Below are 19,666 nucleotides of genomic sequence, written 5' to 3' on the forward strand. Positions count from 1 at the left end.
TGTCTCCGTGACCTAGGAGCGACCCACTGGGGCAACTGTTATCTTCTTAGACAAGGAAAGTGATGCTCAGAGAGGTTAAGCAACTTCCCTGCGTTACCAGCTGGTTTGTGGCAGACCAGGACTCAAGGCCAAAGTCATGTACTTAACCACTCACCTCCCCACCTCCTGCCAACACTGGCTGCCATTAACCCGGGATTGCTTGTGTCTTCTCATAGGTGAGCCCAGGCCAGGATGGGGGACTCCAGGGACCTTTGCCCTCACCTTGACTCCATAGGAGAGGTGACCAAAGAGGACTTGCTGCTCAAATCTAAGGTAAAGGGTCAGACCTTACGGGGCCAGGGCCCACACCCAGGGCTGCCTCTTTCCTGGGGTGTGGACATTTCTGAAGCAGTGGAAAAACTGGTTCCCTGACAGTCTCTGCTCAGCCTTCTGTGTAAATGGAAATGCTGGCATCTGCTTGGGAGGCCACCTTCCGGAGGCTCTGTCCTAATAGCCATTAATTATAGTTTAGACAAGGCCATTTGGGAACCACTAATGCTCTCTGTCCATTAGCTGTTGGGGCCGGTGCACAGAGCCTCTCCAAGGCAGAGAATGAATGCTGCTTTCCAAGTCCAGGAGCGTTTTTTACACATATGGCTCCAGGAGGGCTCAGGGAAGCCTGAGCAGGAAGCTGGGCCTCTTCTCAGAGTAGGAGGATGTGTTGCCATCCTTTTGGTGGTGTTAAATGAAAATTTTTGAAAAGGTAAAACTTGAACAGGGTTACAAATGAAACAGTACAAAAAGATAAATGTCAAGAAGTCCTTCCCTCACCCCTGTGCCCACCCTCCCCAGCCCACCCTCGGGTAAGCACTTATTCTCTTTTGTATCTTTTCAGTTTCTTTATGTGAATACAAGCAGATAAACTCATTTTAAGTTTTGCGCTTTCTTACGTAAAAGATGGTATACGATCCTCTCTGTTTTGTAACTTGCTTTATTCACATGACAATGTATCTTGGAGCTCTTTGGACGTCAGTGCATAGAGACAGCTTTCTCATTTGTTACCTTGAAGCTGCATCATATTTCATCATGTGGCCACAGTGACTGATGCTCTCTGGGTGGACACCTGGACCCTTTGCAGCCTCTTGCCGATACACATGATGCTGCGATGAATGGCCTTGTGGAAAAGTCATTGCATCCATGGGCAGAGCTGCGTGCAGGCATGTTCCCAGGAGTGGGATTCCTGGGCATATTGGCACCTAATGCTGGTCGCCTGGCCTCGCTGCACCAGCAGGTCCTTGGTGGCCTTTGGCCTGAGCTGGTTTTGTCATGGGACCTGGCATGGGAGCGGTTCTTCATAGTGTCTATAGCTGCTTTTGAAGTGACTTCGCCTCTTGCAGCATGAAGTGGGGCAGAGTGAGGCCCGGATGTGTTTGCGCTGTCTGGTGCTGGGTTTCTCTCCACTTCTTAGGGAATCTGAGAGCAGGGAGGGGATGAAGCAGGTGGCAGAAGAGAGGTGGAGCACAGGAAGGTTTGCACTGGGCCTGGCAGCCGTTCAGAAGCCTGTTAGTGTCTCTAGAGCAGAGACTGGGCTTGTCTGGGGTGCTCTGGGCCTGTGTGTCAGAGATCACGACTTCAGCTCCTCTCTGGGTATCCAGAAAGTTACAAAATAAAACCAACACCGTTCTAAAATACTCAGAAAGAGCAAGGATATGAGCAGGTCCTTCCCAGTAAAAGCGGTAGAAATGACAAGAAACTTTCGGAAAAAGATGGCTGACTTCACTCTCATTCTTATGGATATTGCTAATGAAATAGGATGACACCATTTTGCAGATGGGCGGAAAGAGACTGATCCCATTCATAGCTGACAGTTATGGAGAAAATGGGCCACTCACGTTGTGGTAGGGCTAGGAATTACTGTAACTTTTAGGGAAACAATTCTGCTTCTGGGAATTTATCCAGCAGAAATGTAATCACCAGTTATAAACATATGATACAGCAGTATTTATTGAGCGTTATTTATAAAAGGGAAAAACTGGTGGCACCTGAATATTCCTCAAGAAAGGAATGGGGGAATCAATTATGGTGTGTCCAGAGTGTGCAGTTATCACAGAGGAATGAAGTCTTCATGTACAGACTTGGGTGACCCTCAAAGGCACATTACAGAGAAATATGTATTGCATGATCTTATTTTTACTAAAAATCACCCCCTCAAGATCCAGGCATACGTGTTTTATGTAAGAAGAATGTACAGAGGGAAATATTTCATATCATACACAGCATATAGATGTCATCTGAATTGTTATAGCAAGCATTCGATACTTTTATAAATCAAATAACTGAAATGGAAAAAAAAACCGGGAAGAGGAGGGTGAATTGTGAAGTCAAAAAATCATGAGAGAGATGACAAATTCAGGAAGGTTTGGGGCTGCGGTTTTGAGTCTGCTAAGCAGACTGATCTCCTGGCACCCACAGCATCCTCCGTGAGAGACCCTAAACCACAGAGTGCAGATCTCAGCTTCATCGTATGGGACAAGCTGCTTCACTTCAACCCCATGTTCAGGCTTTTTACAAACACAGCTGGAATCTGGGTGTAGTGACAATGAGAAGGAGGCCATAGAGGCCTGGGAGCCAACATGGCCACCCTGGGGGAAGCCAGGCTTTCTTGGTGAGAGGTTTGTGACCTTGCTGCACTGGGGTCCAGGCTCACTGGCTTCACCTGCTGACCTTGCTCTGTGACAAGGGTGTGACCTCTCTGAGTCCCAGTTTCTCATCAGTGAAAGGGGGATGTTGCTGGGCCCTGCTACAGAGACTGGAGGGGATTATGTGAGCAGTGTGTAAAGAACTCAGTGGGCCGGGCATGGTGGCTCACGCCTGTAATCCCAGCACTTTGGGAGGCCGAGGCAGGTGGATCATGGGGTCAGGAGATCGAGGCCATCCTGGCTAACATGGTGAAATCCCGTCTCTACTAATAATACAAAAAATTAGCCGGGCGAGGTGGTGGGTGCCTGTAGTCCCAGCTACTCGGGAGGCTAAGGCAGGAGAATGGCGTGAACCCGGGAGGCAGAGCTTGCAGTGAGCCAAGATTGCACCCCTGCACTCCAGCCTGGGTGACAGAGCGAGACTCCATCTCAAAAAAAAAAAAAAAAAAGAAGTTTCTTTTCTCTCACAGAACAGACCACAGGTAGGTAGGACTGGTAGGGTTGCTCTGCCATTCTCAACATGTGACTTTCATCCTGAGTCCAAGGTGGTTGCTTCAGCTCCTGCCATCACATCCACATTGTCCAGCCAATGGTAAGAGGAGAAAAAGCAAGGGTAGCACACAGCGCAGAAGTGGCACACATCGTTTTAGCTAGTTTGACTAGAACTGAGCCACGTGATCATGGTGGAAGCTGGAAAACGTCATCTGCAGCAGGCTAGCTGTGTGTTCAGCTAAAATCCATGCATCCCATTGTTAAAGCAAGGAGGAGAGAAAGGATTCCGATAGACACGGAGCAGGCTTTGACACCCAGACCACCAGAAACCTGGGCGTTTCCTGGGGTTTGCCAGGTCTAGTGAACTCTTCATTTATACCAGGCCCTGTGAACTCACAGGGGTAGGCAAAACAGACCATCCCTCTTTCATGGCGCCCTTGTCTAATGGGGAGAAAGGCTGAAATAATTCAGTGCAAGAAAGGAAGAGTAGAAGGGGTGGGAAGAGAGCGTGTTAACGAGTCTCTTACATGATTTTATTTTCCAAGATTAGGTTATAGACACTAAAATCATAAAATGTTGATTTGAAAATGTTTTTACAGGCACAGAATAGAATTCAAACAGTCAAATATAAAGTGCTCCCCTGGGAGCCTAATTTGGACAGGTAGTCTGGCGAAGGCCTTTCTGGGGCCAGGGCTTGAAGCTGAGACCTTCTGAGTCTATGTCAGCCAGGTGGAGCCCTCCAGGCAGGAGCAGCCCCAGTGCTCAGCCCCGCAACGGGCTCCTCATGCCTGCTCTTCTTCTCTCCTCTCAACCCACACAGGGAACCTGTCAGTCGTGTGGGGTCACCGGACCAAACCTATGGGCCTGTCTCCAGGTAAAAGACCCTTGTGGCCATCAGGGCTGTAGAGCTGCTTCCAACTGTTATCAGCACTGCACAGGCTGGTGCAGTGGGCTAGACTCTGGGCTGGGAACTTCCATCCCTAGTGGGCACTGCCAGAAACCTTGGGCTGGGGCACAGGGGCACAGGACTCCAGAGTCAGCGAATCCTGGGCTGGCCATTCTGGCAGCAATTAAAAATGACAGGAGAAAAAAATAGGTTGGAGAAGGCTCTGGACTGAAGGCTCCCTTCTTCATAGGACAGTATTCTAGCTTGGCATGCATATGTGTGAGTCAACGTGGGTGTCTTGGCTTTGAGGCCTGGCACTGCTGCTCAGCAGCGTCTCTACCTGGGCCAGTCTCATTTTTTCCCTGAACCTTCATTACCCATCTATAAGAAAGGGGCTGCAACACTGACAGCTGACAACCGTCCCCGCCTCATGGGGTTAGGGTAGAACTGGACAAGACGGATGCCTGTGACTGGCCAGGAGACAGTGTCCGGGAGAAGCTGGAAGGGTTTGGGTGATTACTGGTTACTAAAAAGAGTAAAAGTAGATGTATGAAAACATGACAGTTTCCCCTGAGTGGTAGAATTATGGGTAATTTTCTTTTTTTCTCTGTAGTATTTAAAAAATGTTTCCAAGTATGTATTTTTATAGTCATACTAAAAATGACTGTTACTTAAAATTTCTTTAAAAAAAAAAACCCGCGAGTAAAAGCAACAAAGACAGCAGCAGCGAGTGAAGACAGCCAGTCAGTCTTTGCAGAAGCGCAGGGGCCTCCAGTGGGATTCTGGCCTCTTCTGCTCAGCCCTGTCACTCAGCACAAAGTAGATGGCAAGACACTGCGTATCCAGGGGGCAGCAAGAAGGGCTAGATGTTATCTCCTGGGCTGTTAAAAGTGCAGGACGTGGTCCTACCTCATAGGAGCCACAGTCCCCTCAGACAGATGTGGGAGCCTGATGCAGAAAATGGCACGTGCTTTCTGAGTCGGCCACATGATATGATTCCACTGTTTTCCCAGAAGGCCCTGCTGATCATAGGTGGCAGTGACAGCAGGCGCTCCTGTAGGAGTATGGCATTGGCTACTGGCTGGCGTGGAGGCTCACAGTGGAAGCACCGAGCGGGCCTTGGAGGTTGGGTAGATTTGGCATAGGAGAGTGTGAGGGCAAAGGCAGTGTCATCAGGGGCATGTGGGCCCTGCTCTGGGGCACTAGGTCAGTACTGGGTTCCCACTACCTGTGACCCTTGTTTCAAACACCTGGTCCCCATTCATCATCCCCCATTAGAAAATGGCTGTGAGGCCTAGGATCCCCACCAAAAACATAGGTCCCAATAACTGACCCCACTTCACATGGGGTTTTTGTGGAGGGAGAGGGTCTTGGTCCCGAGCAGCCAGGCCCCAGCTGGGACCCCACCTGGGCTTCTTGCTGGAGAGCAGCAGCCCAGGGCCTACTGCTCGTCTCACTCAGAGGGCGGGGACGCTGTTTACTGTCCATCACTGCCCAACAGAACTTAAGATGTACAGACCTACAGACCCGTGTTCCTTTGAGATGGCAGAGCCTCAGTCCCTTGTGGTCCCTGTTCAGGAGAGGTGGGGGCACTGACTTTGGGATGGAACCAGAGACACTGTGTTGACACCATCCTTTTGGCAAGCTCCAGTCCACTCTTCTTTCCTCTCTTCCCAGGTTGCCTGCCCCTATGTTGGCTGCGGAGAATCCTTCGCTGACCACAGCACCATTCATGCACAGGTGAGTGTGGTGGCTGAGAGTATGGGCCCTGCAGTTAGATGGCCTGGGGTTCAAACCCCAGCTCCACCTTCCTACTCTGGGCCTAAATGGCTGGGGCAATAAATGGTGTCATCCTAGCATGGCTTCTGCAAAGAAGCAAGAGAGAATGCAGGTAAAAACATTTTGCATCTGCACCATTTGATAAGCAGCAGCCCTCAGGGTCCTGACTGGGGGTGAGTAAGCAAAATTCGAGCTTCCGGCCTCTGTCCTGACAGGGCCTCTTACTGAGAGGCTGGGGAGCGGAGCAGCCATTACAGGTTGGGGCACTTGTTAGGCCAGAGTACCCTGGACCTTGTTTTGGATATTACCCTCTAGGCAAAAAAGCACAACTTGACTGTGAACCTGACCACGTTCCGACTGTGGTGTTATGCCTGTGAGAAGGAGGTATTCCTGGAGCAGCGGCTGGCAGCCCCTCTGCTGGGCTCCTCTTCCAAGTTCTCTGAACAGGTAACCTGTGTGGTGGGCTCTGTTTGGTTGTTGGTGACACTGTGTTGAGGATGAGGCAGTGTGACCTCAGCATCCGTGGAGCATGGGGCAGTAGGTCCCAGAGGTGTCTGTTCCTGGGTCAGTATGTTTTCAGGTGACTTTGAGGAGCTCACATCAGCACATGCTCACTGAGCCCAACTCTGTGCCGAGGCATGTGTGAGACCATGAGGGTGCAGAGGTGACTGAGAGTAGGGCCTCCCTTGAGGAGCTCGGAGACCATGGGGTGGCTGTGTGGAGTGCAGGGGTTGGGGTGGGCCCAGGGCCATGAGGTGAGTGTAGACCCTTCCAGGCCTTATGGAGAGGGTTGACAAGGTCACAGATGGCCCTCTGGCCATCCCAGATCTGAAACCATTCCTAAGGGAATTCCACGTAGTTGCTACAGCACACTTCTCTATGGGAAATGCCCAGAAACCACCTGGGTAATGTCAACCAGAGAATGGTCCTTTGATCAACAGTGTGCTGTGCAACCTTAGAGATGGCAGGTCAGCAAGCCTGTGACCTGGAGGGCCCGGCCCCAGGCGTGTCCTCAGGGAATGGTCAGTAATCCTGGATGGCAGAACTGCCTGCTAGAGGAGAAGCCAGGACATGTGTGCAGCATCTGCATGGCTCTCTCCTCCATTTTATTTTATTTTATTTTATTTTATTTTATTTTTTTATATTTTATTTTATTTTATGTTATTTTATGTTATTTTATTTTAATTTTTTGAGACCGAGTCTCGCTCTGTTGCTCAGGCTGGAATGCAGTGGTGCAATCTCAGCTCACTACAACCTCTGCCTCCTGGGTTCAACTGATTGTCCTGCCTCAACCACCTGAGTAGCTGGGATTACAGGCGCCCACGACCATGCCTGGCTAATTTTCATATTTTTAGTAGAGTCAGGGTTTTGCCATGTTGACCAGGCTGGTCTTGAACTCCTGACCTCAAGTGATCTGCCTGCCTTGGCCTCCCAAAGTGCTGGGATTATAGGCAGGAGCCACTGCACCTGGCCTCTCCTTCTGTTTAGACAGTCACATGATAGGGCTCAATATTGCTCAAAATGCTTATTGAATGCATTTGTGAACTTGGTAGATGTTTATGAATTTTTATAGAAAAGGCTATAAAACAGTATATGCAATATCTTGTTTTTGTTGTGCATGTGTATTAAACAGTTAAAAGTCTGTATAATAATATAGGCTGGGTGCCATGGCTAATGCCTGTAATCCCAGCCCTTTGCTGGGCCAAGGCAGGAGGATCGCTTGAGCCCAGGAGTTTGAGACCAGCCTGGGCAACAGAGTGAGACCCTGTCTCTACAAAAAATAAAATTAGCTAGGCATGGTGGCGCATGCTTGTAATCCCAGCTACTTGGGAGGCTGAGGTGGGAGGTCCTTCACTTGAGCCCAGGAGTTCAAGGTTGCAGTGAGCTATAGTTGTGCTACTGCACTCCAGCCTGGGCGACAGAGCAAGACTCTATCTCTTAAAAAAGGTCTACATAGCCCAGGCGCAGTGGCTCATGCCTGTAATCCCAGCACTTTGGGAGGCCGAGGCGGGCAGATCACGAGGTCAGGAGATCGAGACCATCCTGGCTAACACGGTGAAACCCCATCTCTACTAAAAATACAAAAAATTAGTCAGGCATAGTAGTGGGCACCTGTAGTCCCAGCTAGTCAGGAGGCTGAGGCAGGAGAATGGCATGAACCTGGGAGGCAGAGCTTGCAGTGAGCCAAGATTGCACCATTGCACTCCAGCCTGGGCAACAGAGCGAGACTCCGTCTCAAAAAGAAAAAAAAAAGTCTACGTAAGATATATAGAGACTGTTAACAGCAGTTCTCTCAGGAAAATGGGGTTGCATGTTTATGTTTCTATTTTTCTCCAAATTTATTATAAATAAAATATTTTTTTTATTGCCAATAAAAAAAATGCAAGTCAACAGCTGGGCACAGTGGCTCATGTTATCCTAACACTTTGGGAGGATCGCTGGAGCCCAGTAGTTTGAGACCAGCCTGGGCAATATAAAAAGGTTAGCTGGATGCTGCGCATGCACCTGTAGTCTCAACTACTGAGAAGGGTGAGGTGGGAGGATCCCTTGAGCCCAGAAGTTGGAGTCAGCAGTGAGCTCTGATTGTGCCACTGCACTCCAGCCTGGGTGGCAAAGCAAGACCCCGTCTCTAAAAAAACACAGACACACACAAATCAAGGAGTTCCCAGGGCAAGGCCACCAATCCTATCTCTTTTCACAGTGCCTTCTGCTCAGCTGGACTGGCTCAGCCCAGTAGGGCCTTCCGGGCAGTAGGGCTGGACTTCCAGCCCTTGGGAGACACCTGGGCCTCTGACCCCAGCCCCTCTGTTCACTGTTTTCCTCACTTTGGGTCTTTAACACAGGACTCCCCGCCACCCTCCCACCCTCTGAAAGCTGTTCCTATTGCTGTGGCTGATGAAGGAGAGTCTGAGTCAGAGGACGATGACCTGAAACCTCGAGGTAATGGCCCCCACAGCAGGGGAAGCTGATGGGCTGGGCTGGGGGCCCTCATCCAGAGGCTGGAAACCGCCAGAGTCTTGGTCTCTATTTGCACCTGCTATATGGGCAAGGAAGGATGGGGTGACGGATAAGCTGTTTAGCACGGTGGCTTCACCCCAGAAGTTGGCTGGCCTAGCTAAGGTTCTGGAGAGCCGGCTATCTGGTCCCCTCTCCCAGCTGGGTGACCCTGGGCAGGCCGACCACTCTGCTGTATGGTCTGGACAGTGGGCCTGGCTGGGCGGAGGGGCAAAGGAGTTCATCTGTTTAAAACACTCAGGTAACCGCAGCTGTTGTGAGCAGGAACCACGTTAATTTACTGGGAAGATTCCTGGGGTGGAACGCTTCCACCATGTCCTCTTCTTGGGTCCTGGGCAGTTGAGAGCCACAGCTTTGTGCCAAATGTGACTTGCAAGGTTTCCTCGGCGGGGCAGGGTGCTCACCTGCTCCTCCCCGTTGTGTTTATTTCCCAGGCCTCACGGGCATGAAGAACCTCGGGAACTCCTGCTACATGAACGCCGCCCTGCAGGCCCTGTCCAATTGGTAGGTCGACACTTTGTCCGAGGGCCGAGAGCTGTCCCTGGCAAAGCCCTGGAAACAGCAGCAGTAACAGCCCCCAGCCGGTTGCCCACAAACACATGTATAGGATGCACAGCAAAATGCCTGAAAGCATGCATACCCTTTGACCCAGCAATCCCCCCAGTCAGAATGTATCCTGAGGAGATAACCGGAGATGCTGGGGAAGTTGTACATGCAAGGAGGCTCAGTGCTCTGTTGTTTACTGGAAATGATTTAAAGGCTCATCTGCAAGGGAGTATAAATTCTCATAGCCCTTGCAGCAAGTGCAGGAAAAATGGCACAAGACAACATGCATTGAAACAAGAAGGGGTTCAGAATCTGGTGAGTGGGGGAAAAAGGAGGTTATAAAGCATTGCATGGTACAATCCCGTTTTATGGGAGAAATGCGATTTTCCATTAAGGATAAGGCTGTGAGCTCCATGAGGCCAAGGATGTCTCCTGTGTCTGACATGCTTCTCCTACCCAGTGGAGGTTAGAGATGCAGTATATGTATGCGGGAAGCAGAGAGGGAATGGGTACAAATGCGTAGAAAAGTCTGGAAGGCTATGTCCCAAAAATGTTCCTAGTAACTATCCTCAGGTGGCAGGATGCAGGTCAATTATTGTTAATAATTGACCACACCCAGGCTGGGCGCAGTAGCCCACGCCTGTAATCCCAGCACTTTGGTAGGCCGAGGCAGGTGGATCACGAGGTCAGGAGATAGAGACCATTCTGGGTAACATGGTGAAACCCTGTCTCTACTAAAAATACAAAAAACTAGCTGGACGTGGTGGCACGCACCTGTAGTCCCAGCTACTGGGGAGGCTGAGGCAGGAGAATCGCTTGAACCCGGGAGGCGGAGGTTGCAGTGAGCTGAGATCATGCCATTGCATTCCAGCCTGGGTGACAGAGCGAGACTCCGTCTCAAAAAAAAAAAAAAAAAAAAAAAAAAATTGACCGCACCCGATCCGTTTTAACTTTAATAACCTCTTTAAAGGCCCTGTCTTGGCTGGGCACCATGGCTTACGCCTGTAATCCCAGCACTTTGGGAGGTCAAGACAAGTGGATCGCCTGAGGTCAGGAGTTCAAGGCCAGCCTGGCCAACTAGTGGAGCCTGTCTCTACTAAAAATACAAAAAAATTAGCCAGGCATTGTGGCATGCACCTGTAATCCCAGCTACTCGGGAGGCTAAGGCAGGAGAAGCACTTGAACCCGGGAGGTAGAGGTTGAAATGAACCAAGATTGCACCACTGGACTCCAGCCTGGGCAACAGAGGGAGACTCTGTTTCAAAATAATAATAATAATAATAAAATAAGGTAAGATAGATAAGATGAGATAAAATAAAATAAAAATGCTCTGTCTCTGGGAGTTAGGGCTTCACAGATGAATTTTGGAGGATACAATTTTCTCATAACTGGTAGGAGCCTTCTAGTCACCTTCAGGAGTTTCTGGGTACAGGGCCACTGTGCTCCCTGTGCGAGCACTCAGGGCTCCCCGCTATGCAGCCCTTTCTAAACTGCCGCGTGCCTCATCTGCTCTCCTGACCTGGCTCTCTCTCCCCTGCCTCCAGCCCGCCGCTGACTCAGTTCTTCTTGGAGTGTGGTGGCCTGGTGCGCACAGATAAGAAGCCAGCCCTGTGCAAGAGCTACCAGAAGCTGGTCTCTGAGGTCTGGCATAAGAAACGGTGAGCAGCTGCATCCCTAGCCTCGGGCGGTGTGTGGGGACTGGGGTTTCCTGTCAGCACCCATGACTGAGTACTTCCTGTGGATTCAGCCCCCAGCGAGGACTTGCCTCACTTTGTCCCGGGTAATGCTTGTAGCAAGCCTGCGGAGTGGAAATTGCATCCAGTCCTGTTTTACAAATAGGGAAACTGAGGTGCAGAGCACTTTAAGTATCTTGCTCAAGGTCATAGAACCTGCAAAAGGTGAGCTAGAATTTGACCTACTGTTGACCCTACCCAGCAGCCACTGGTAGATGTCTTTGCCAAGAGACATGGTGACCCGGCCTCAGCCAGGACTGTGTGTGTAGGAGGAGGTGTGGGGCAGGGGGGCACAGACTGGATGGAGCTTCTGGCACAGTATGAAATTAATTTAAAGATCAGAGTCTGTGATTAGATCTGTTTCTCCAGGAAAAGTCAAAGTTGGGAATAATTTTAAATGAGCACATAGAAATATGTATTATGTGTAGAAGCAGATGAAAAACCAGCGTAGGGCCAGGCGCAGTGGCTCACGCCTGTAATCCCAGCACTTTGAGAGGCTGAGGCAGGCGGATCACGAGGTCAAGAGATCAAGACCGTTCTGGCCAACATGGTGAAACCCCGTGTCTAATAAAAATACAAAAATTAGCTGGGCGTGGTGGCGTGTGCCTGTAGTCCCAGCTACTCGGGAGGCTGAGGCAGGAGAATCACTTGAACCTGGGAGGCGGAGGTGGCAGTGAGCCGAGATCGCACCACTGCACTCCAGCCTGTTGACAAAGCGAGACTCTGTCTCAAAAAAAAAAAAAAACCAAAACCAAAACAAACCAGCATGGGAGAAATATGTATTACATGTAGAAGCAGATTAAAAACTAGCGTGGGGCCAGACGCAGTCACTGACACCTGTAAATCCAGCACTTTGGGAGGCCGAGGCAGGAGAATCATTTGAGCCTAGGAGTTTGAGACCGGCCTGGACAACACAGCAAGACCCCGCCTCTACAAAAACTACAAAATTAGCTGAGTGTGGTGTGTGCACTTGTGGTCCCAGCTACTCAGGAGGCTGAGGTGGGAGGATCGCTTGAGTCCAGGAGGTTGAGGCAGGCTGCAGTGAGCTTGATCATGCCATTGCACTTCAGCCTGGGCGACAGAGTGAGACCCTGTCTCAAAAAAAAAAAAAAAAAAGTCTGGGTGCAGTGGCTCACTCCTGTAATCCCAGCACTTTGGGAGGCCGAGGCGAGTGGATCGCAAGGTCAGGAGTTCGAGACCAGCCTGGCCAATGTGGTGAAACCCCGTCTCTACTAAAAATACAAAAATTAGCTGGGCATGGTGGTGTGCACCTGTATTCCCAGCACTTTGGGAGGCTGAGACAGGAGAATCACTTGAACCCGGGAGGCAGAGGTTGCAGCGAGCCAAGATCATGCCACTGCACTCTAGCCTGGGAAACAGAGCAAGACTCTGTCCTAAAAAAAAAAAAAAAAAAAAAAAACCAGCATGGTACAATATAATTCCGCTTGTGTAAGAAGCCAAGTTTAAATGTGTATCTGTATGTATTTTTGTATATGCATCTGTAGTTTCACAGAACCAGAAATCTAATGGTAAGTATCTGGTGCCATTGGTGGTGGTGTTTTTCTCTTGTACTTTTCTGAAATTTTAGATTTGTCAATAATGAACATGTCTTACTTTTGAAATGAGAAAACCACAGTAAGTGTTTCAGAATGAAAACAAATCATGTTTAGGCGAGTTTGTTGTGCACCAGAAGGAAATGATGCTATTTTATTTGAGCTCTTCGCTTAATTGAGGCAGCTATGACTTGACATTTTCTTCTTGTCTGTAGAGATGTGTGAGCCTCTTGGGGCTCCTGGCTGAGTAGGCCCCTCCCCAAATGTCAGGAAACACCACACTCTGATCCAGCCTGACCGGCTGGCTGCCTGCTTCTCTCGGGAATGAGCAGCTCAAGGCAGGCTACCTGGACTAATGGGTTTGGGCTTCCTACAGGCCAAGCTACGTGGTCCCCACCAGTCTGTCTCATGGGATCAAGTTGGTCAACCCAATGTTCCGAGGCTATGCCCAGCAGGTAAGCCATCTGAGCTACCCAGGGGACACCCAAGGCCATGACCCACCAGGCCTGACTTTGACGCCAAAACCAGAGTGGAAAATCGCAATGGCAGCTGAGCACTGGTTGGCAGGTCTCACGGACCAGGCTCTCACTCCTAAGCCCTTCACACGTGTGAGGACAGTGGAGCCTCCCAGCAACCTGCTGACATTTAACCCCACTTCACAGATGGGCAGACTGAGGTTCGGGGGCAGAGCCACTTGCACAGGCCACACAGCTAGTAAATGGTGGAGGGGAATTCTTTTTTTTGGCGGGGAGGGTGGGTACAGGGTCTCACTCTGTCATCCAGGCTGGAGTGCAGTGGTGCAATCATGGCTTACTGCACCCTCGACCTCCCGGGCTCAAGCAATCGTCCCACCTCAGGCTCCCAAAGTGCTGTGATTATAGGCATGAGCCACTGCACCCGGCGGAGGGGAGATTTGAACCCAGGCAACCTTGCTGCAGGGCCTCCGCGTTGCACCCAAAATGACACAGGGTTTCATTTCCCCAAACCACAGGCAAAATTTCACTTTTATTAAAGTAAAAAGTTTGATTAAAATTTTTTTTTAAATCTAGAGAACCCCTTTGAAACCAACCACATTTTTCTATTTTATAAAATAATGAGACCAAGACAAAGAGTGCAGCCACGCGTACACCTCAGCCCAGGGCTGATGGCTCCTGCCCTCCAGCCTCCTGCCCCAGATGGCCCACAGCCTGGGCTTTCATGCCAGGCCTGCAGGCAGAGCTGGACCTGGCTGGGTCGCCTCTTGTGCTGCCTGAAATGAGCGCCATGGACGGAGTGGCAGTCATGTGGGGACACCTTCCGCCCTCCTTTACCCCCTGCCTGCTGTCCCGTCCCAGGATGAAGGCTGCTGGGCCTTTGGCTCCTGCTTGAGAAGCTCAGCACTGCCTGGACACCTCTCTTTTTGGGGAGTGATAACATGCACAATGACTAAAATTCGCTGAGCACCATTTAAGTGGTCACAACTTAGTCCTCATAGAACTCTCACAAAGTGGGCACTGTTGTCACCCCCATGTTACAGGTAAAGAGCTGAGGCTCAGAGAGGTTCTACCCCTCACCCAGGTCACACAGCACATCCTGGCAGAGGTGGCATTCAGGCCTACCTGAGCCCATCCCTCAGCACAGCACCACCCTGACTCTGTGCAAGGCACCCTGCCGGCTTTCAGCTCTGGGTCAGGATGCCGTTACGGAGGGCCATGCGCTGCGGCAGGACTCCATCTGGGCTCCGGCAGAAGCATCCCTTTCTGTGGTTCTAGGATATCATGTGGGGACGCTTCTGAGGCTGAACTGTAGACGCAGCTGCGGGCGCCTCTTAAGGGCCAAAAGACGCTTTTGTGCTTCTGCAAGGAACACATAGTACTTTTGTTGAAAGGAAGAACCAGAAAGAGAAGTAGATGGCAGATTGAAAGCCTCTTCTTGAAAGGGAATTTGATCATGCCTGCCACAGGACACGTGTCCCCTCCCTGATGCAACGTAACCTAGTGGTTCATTCCTCTGATCTTGGAGCCTGACACTTTGCCTTGGGGAGTCCCTCCCAAGCCCTCCCTTCCCTGCACATGAGCGGAGAGAGCCGGGATCCTCTTCCCAGATGTGTGACATGAGGCTGGCTCTGGCTGCTACGTGACCCCTGCCTCCTGGGGATCAGAGCCTGGGCTGAGGGCTACTTCTGACATCCAGGTCAGGGACTGCTGGGGCTGATTTGGGCTCGGAACCCAAGTCCTTCTCCAATGCCCAGCACCACCCGAGCACCCGCTAGCTGCTGGGGTCTGTTGCCACCACCACGTTCTGACCTCCCAGTGCACCCCCTGTGTGAGCACACAGATCTCAGTGGGGCTCACTGGGCGCCTCTGCCCGAGCCCCTGCTGCCTTGGCTTCCTGCTGTGCTGGTGGCCCAGTCACAGAGTGGTCAGAACAAAATGGTCATTGCTGGGATTTGAGACCCAGGCAGCCTGCAGGGGCAGCTTAGACTGAGTCATGCCCAGGTCTGTGGGAAGGTGAGAGCAGGCAGTGAGGGTATGTGGGGGCTGGCACAGGGACTGAGGGAGCAGGGGGAGCCAGAGGAAGGGTAGAGCATGCAGGCGGTCTGGTCTGTGGGTAGCATGGCTTGGGGCAGGACTCAGGTGAGTCCTCTTTTGGCATCACACTCCCTCATCCTTCCGCCACCTCCCTGCCCACCTCCACTGGTCTCATCTGTAGGGAGAAAGGTGGCTCGGGCTTAATGTGGCACTGCCTCTCTGTCCCTCCCGTGCTGAGCTTGCAGCAGAGGCAGGAGATTCAGAGCCGGAGCCGGGGAGTTGCATGGACCCAGGTGCATACCTGGCTCTGACACTTTGTAGCTGTGTGTCCTGGTAGGTGTCCTTTAGCCTCTCCAATCCTCACTGTTATCCTCAGAAGAATGGGGTTAGGACAGACTGCCATGGGAGGCCGCTGTGGGGGTGAGCAACTCTTCTGCAGGGGGCACCCATGAGGTCCTCCTAGATGGAGGCTGGCGCTCTCATCAGCCACAGGGCGCTGGAGGCTGGTCCCTCCTGCCTCCAGGAGAGCCCTGTTGATGCAGCCCCTGGTTCTAGGACACCCAAGAGTTCCTTCGCTGCCTGATGGACCAGCTGCACGAGGAGCTCAAGGAGCCGGTGGTGGCCACGGTGGCGCTGACGGAGGCTCGGGACTCAGATTCCAGTGACACGGATGAGAAACGGGAGGGTGACCGGAGCCCATCAGAAGACGAGTTCTTGTCCTGTGACTCGAGCAGTGACCGGGGTGAGGGTGACGGGCAGGGGCGTGGTGGGGGCAGCTTGCAGGCCGAGACGGAGCTGCTGATCCCAGATGAGGCGGGCCGAGCCATCTCTGAGAAGGAGCGGATGAAGGACCGCAAGTTCTCCTGGGGCCAGCAGCGCACAAACTCGGAGCAAGTGGACGAGGATGCTGATGTGGACACTGCCATGGCTGCCCTTGACGACCAGCCCGCGGAGGCCCAGCCCCCATCACCACGGTCCTCCAGCCCCTGCCGGACGCCAGGTATCAGCTGGCCGGGGACTGCGGGAGGAACCTCAGCCTATGGCCCAGTACCTACCGGGTGCTGAGCGCCGACCTGCAGTAGCCCCCGAGGGATGGGTTCTTCACTAGACCCGAATGACAGTGGGGAAGTCAGCCTCCGGGGGGGCTCAGTGATGTGCCCAGGGTCCCCTAGCTCAAAATGCTGGAGCCCAATTCAGAGCCCTCTCCCAGAGCCCTGAGCCTTCCAGCCGGACGTGGATTGGACAGCTCTGCTCCGGCCTGTGTGCTGGGGCCAGGAGTGGGCACATGACAGAGGAGACACATTAGGGTCAGGCTTTCATCCCTTTAGGAGGGGCTGGCAGGTCATCTTCCTGCCCACTCGTGGAGCTGGCCTGGCTGCCCTGGCCCAGCATGGTACCCTCTCTGCCCCCAGAGCCGGACAATGATGCCCACCTACGCAGCTCGTCTCGCCCCTGCAGCCCCGTCCACCACCACGAGGGCCATGCCAAGCTGTCTAGCAGCCCCCCTCGTGCAAGCCCCGTGAGGATGGCACCGTCGTACGTGCTCAAGAAAGGTTCGGGGGGCACAGGGGAGGGTGGGTCAGCTTGAGGCTGGGAGTACAGATTACGCCCGTAGCTGCCTTCTCATGGCCCCGTGTGGCAGAGGGCCGGGCTATGGGCTTCTCTCAGGTACACCCCTGAGACACCAGTGTGGGAGCCACGTTTTGCAGAGGATGACACAGAGGCATGAGATGGTGAATTGCTTACCCAGTCATGTGACTCACGGATGTCACTCCACATCCTGTCAAAGGAAGCCCCAGGGCCCGCACCTCGCCCTGGCCAGGCAGGTGGAGGCTGGGCTAGTCCTGTGCTGTGTCCCCAGCCCAGGTATTGAGTGCTGGCAGCCGGAGGCGGAAGGAGCAGCGCTACCGCAGCGTCATCTCAGACATCTTTGACGGCTCCATTCTCAGCCTCGTGCAGTGTCTCACCTGTGACCGGGTGGGTGCCCCAGGGATGGGGGGAGCTGGGCCAGGCTGCCAGCGGCCTCAGCAGCTCTTGCCCTGACTGGGTGCAGGGTGGGCTCTCCATGGGTGCTCCCTGCTTTTATCCAGGGGAGGGCCCTGCCTGCGTGGATCCCGTGTCTATGGCCTGGGGAGTAGGCCCTCTGCCCCTCACCTGCTGCTTGGGGTTTGGGGTGCAGACATTGCCAGAGGATGGGCAGCAGACTGACCTTCAACCCCACAGGTATCCACCACAGTGGAAACGTTCCAGGACTTATCACTGCCCATTCCTGGCAAGGAGGACCTGGCCAAGCTCCATTCAGCCATCTACCAGAATGTGCCGGCCAAGCCAGGCGCCTGTGGGGACGGCTATGCCGCCCAGGGCTGGCTGGCCTTCATTGTGGAGTACATCCGACGGTGCGCCCACCTTGCCACTACTGGGTGACACGGGCTGGGCCCTGTCCTGGTTTTCCTGGACGGGAGACAGTACACAGAGAAGTCCATGCATTTGGGGAACCAGGGAGGTCCTGGGAGGGGCTGGGGGCCGAAGCCTGCAGAGGAGTTGGCTTAATATGCAGGGGATTTCTTGGCTACTTTGAAGTGGCCAGGATTGGATAGTCCCTTGGAGCTGGAGGGCAATGGACAGCAGGGAGGTGACCACGTGGCGGGTTGAAGGGAGGGCAGCAGCAGGACACAGGCCTGGTTGGCGGGAAGGGCAGCAGCTTTCCCAGGGCTGCCTCTCCTGCCTGAGGCCAGAGACCCGCACGACTCCAGGGAGGGGGTAGCATGATCATGGCCGCAACACAGGTGAAGGAGGCCAGGCTTGCGGAGAGATGATGTCACTCGGCCCAGGACACGGACGTGTCTGGCTCCAGGCCTCTGCCCCGACCTGCCGTGCCCGGCTGCCTCTCTGGGCCTTCAGGGTCCTTCTGCGGCTCAGGCCTGACAGACCTCAGCCAGAGTCCCTTCAGCTCCTGTTCTTGCCCAGGCCCTGGCAGCACCCCGGCACTCCTTTTCTGTCTGTAGGTTTGTGGTATCCTGTACCCCCAGCTGGTTTTGGGGGCCTGTCGTCACCCTGGAAGACTGCCTTGCTGCCTTCTTTGCCGCTGATGAGTTAAAGGGTGAGGGGCCTGGCTGGCAAGGGTCGGGGAGGTGGAGGGTTGTGGGGACGGGGGTGTGCAGACCCCAGCAGGCCAGCATGCAGCCCAGGGTTTGTGGGATGCACAGCCAGGCTAGACTTGGCTTCCAAGGTTGATCCCATCAGATACCCACGCCCACTGCCAGCCATGCTGGGCCAGGGCCACGTGCTATCCCAACCCCATCATCTTGCAGCTCTTGAGTGTTTACTTATTTTTGTTTTTACCAATTTGGTGGGCAAAAATGATGTTTTATGTTAATTTTTCATTTCCTTGATTACTGATGAGTTTCTACATTTTTTGTTGAATATACTGGCTCTATGTATTTATTTAAACATTGCCCATTCCTGTTCTTGCTCTTTTTCTCTGTTGGCTATTTGGCATCTAAACCTTTGGGAAAACTCTCTTTTTTTTTTATTTCCAATTTTCAATTGCGGTAAAATACACAAAATGTAAAATTTACCACCATAACCATTTTAAATGCTATTTTTAACAGAAAGTGCACAGTCGAGTAGTGTTAAATACATGCACATGGTCACACAGCCATCCTCCCCATTCATCTCCAGAACTTTTCCATCTTGCAAACCTGAAACTCAGTATCCGTGAAACAGCTCCCTACTCCCACCTCCCAGCCCCTGGCAACCTCCACATTCAAGTCTGTGAATGTGACTACTATAAAGGCCTCATAGAAGTGGAATTATACAGTACTTGCCATTTTGTGACTGACGGCTTTTACTGAGCATAACGTCCTTAGGGTTCATCCACGTTGCAGCGTGCATCAGAATGCCCTGCCTTTTGTATGCTGGTTATTTATTGTTCCATTGTGTGGATGGCTGGGGCCTTTCTGCTTATTCGTTCATCCATCAGTAGACACTCAGGCCGCTTCCCTGTTAGCTATTGTGAGGAATGCTGCTCTGACCATGGGTGTGCACACCTCTCTTCTTTCATCCCTTTGGGTCTATGCCTATTTTTAATTTCTTGAGGAGCCACCGTACTGGGTTCCACAGTGGCCACCCCATTTCACATTCCCACCAGTGACGCACAAGAGTTCCAGTTTCTCCACATCGTCGTCCACACTCATTTTGTTTACTTTTTTGATGGGAGTCAACCTCATGGGTATGAGGTGGTATCTCATTGTGCGTTTTTTTGTTTTGTTTTGTTTTTGAGACGGAGTCTCTCTCGACGCCCAGGCTGGAGTGCAATGGCATGATCTCGGCTTATTGCAACCTCCGCCTCCTGGGTTTAAGCGATTCTCCTGCCTCAGCCTCCCGAGTAGCTGGGATTACAGGCACATGCCACCACGGCCGGCTAATTTGTGTATTTTTAGTAGAATGGGGTTTCACCATGTTGGCCAGGCTG

General features: G+C 52.4%; 1 protein-coding gene across 8 annotated transcripts in view; it reads left to right on the forward strand.

Moving 5' to 3' along the window:
• The window catches only part of USP20 (ubiquitin specific peptidase 20), a 46,473-nt gene that overhangs the window by 16,971 nt on the left and 9,836 nt on the right, over positions 1 to 19,666 (forward strand). For all 8 annotated transcript variants that reach the window (XR_008668589.2, XR_008668590.2, XR_010130376.1 and 5 more), the window contains 13 exons: positions 216 to 312; positions 3,991 to 4,044; positions 5,734 to 5,796; positions 6,151 to 6,282; positions 8,679 to 8,775; positions 9,285 to 9,354; positions 10,941 to 11,054; positions 13,059 to 13,137; positions 15,748 to 16,192; positions 16,605 to 16,745; positions 17,054 to 17,169; positions 17,416 to 17,588; positions 18,198 to 18,292. Coding sequence is in view for 5 of the 8 variants with exons in the window: in XM_019033506.4 (XP_018889051.3) it covers positions 232 to 312; positions 3,991 to 4,044; positions 5,734 to 5,796; positions 6,151 to 6,282; positions 8,679 to 8,775; positions 9,285 to 9,354; positions 10,941 to 11,054; positions 13,059 to 13,137; positions 15,748 to 16,192; positions 16,605 to 16,745; positions 17,054 to 17,169; positions 17,416 to 17,588; positions 18,198 to 18,292 (1,660 nt within the window). In the remaining 3 variants the exon portion in view is untranslated. The remainder of the gene's footprint in view (positions 1 to 215; positions 313 to 3,990; positions 4,045 to 5,733; positions 5,797 to 6,150; positions 6,283 to 8,678; positions 8,776 to 9,284; positions 9,355 to 10,940; positions 11,055 to 13,058; positions 13,138 to 15,747; positions 16,193 to 16,604; positions 16,746 to 17,053; positions 17,170 to 17,415; positions 17,589 to 18,197; positions 18,293 to 19,666) is intronic.

The sequence above is a fragment of the Gorilla gorilla genome, chromosome 13 (genome assembly GCF_029281585.2).
Source record: "Gorilla gorilla gorilla isolate KB3781 chromosome 13, NHGRI_mGorGor1-v2.1_pri, whole genome shotgun sequence".
NCBI classification, from domain to species: Eukaryota; Metazoa; Chordata; class Mammalia; order Primates; family Hominidae; genus Gorilla; species Gorilla gorilla.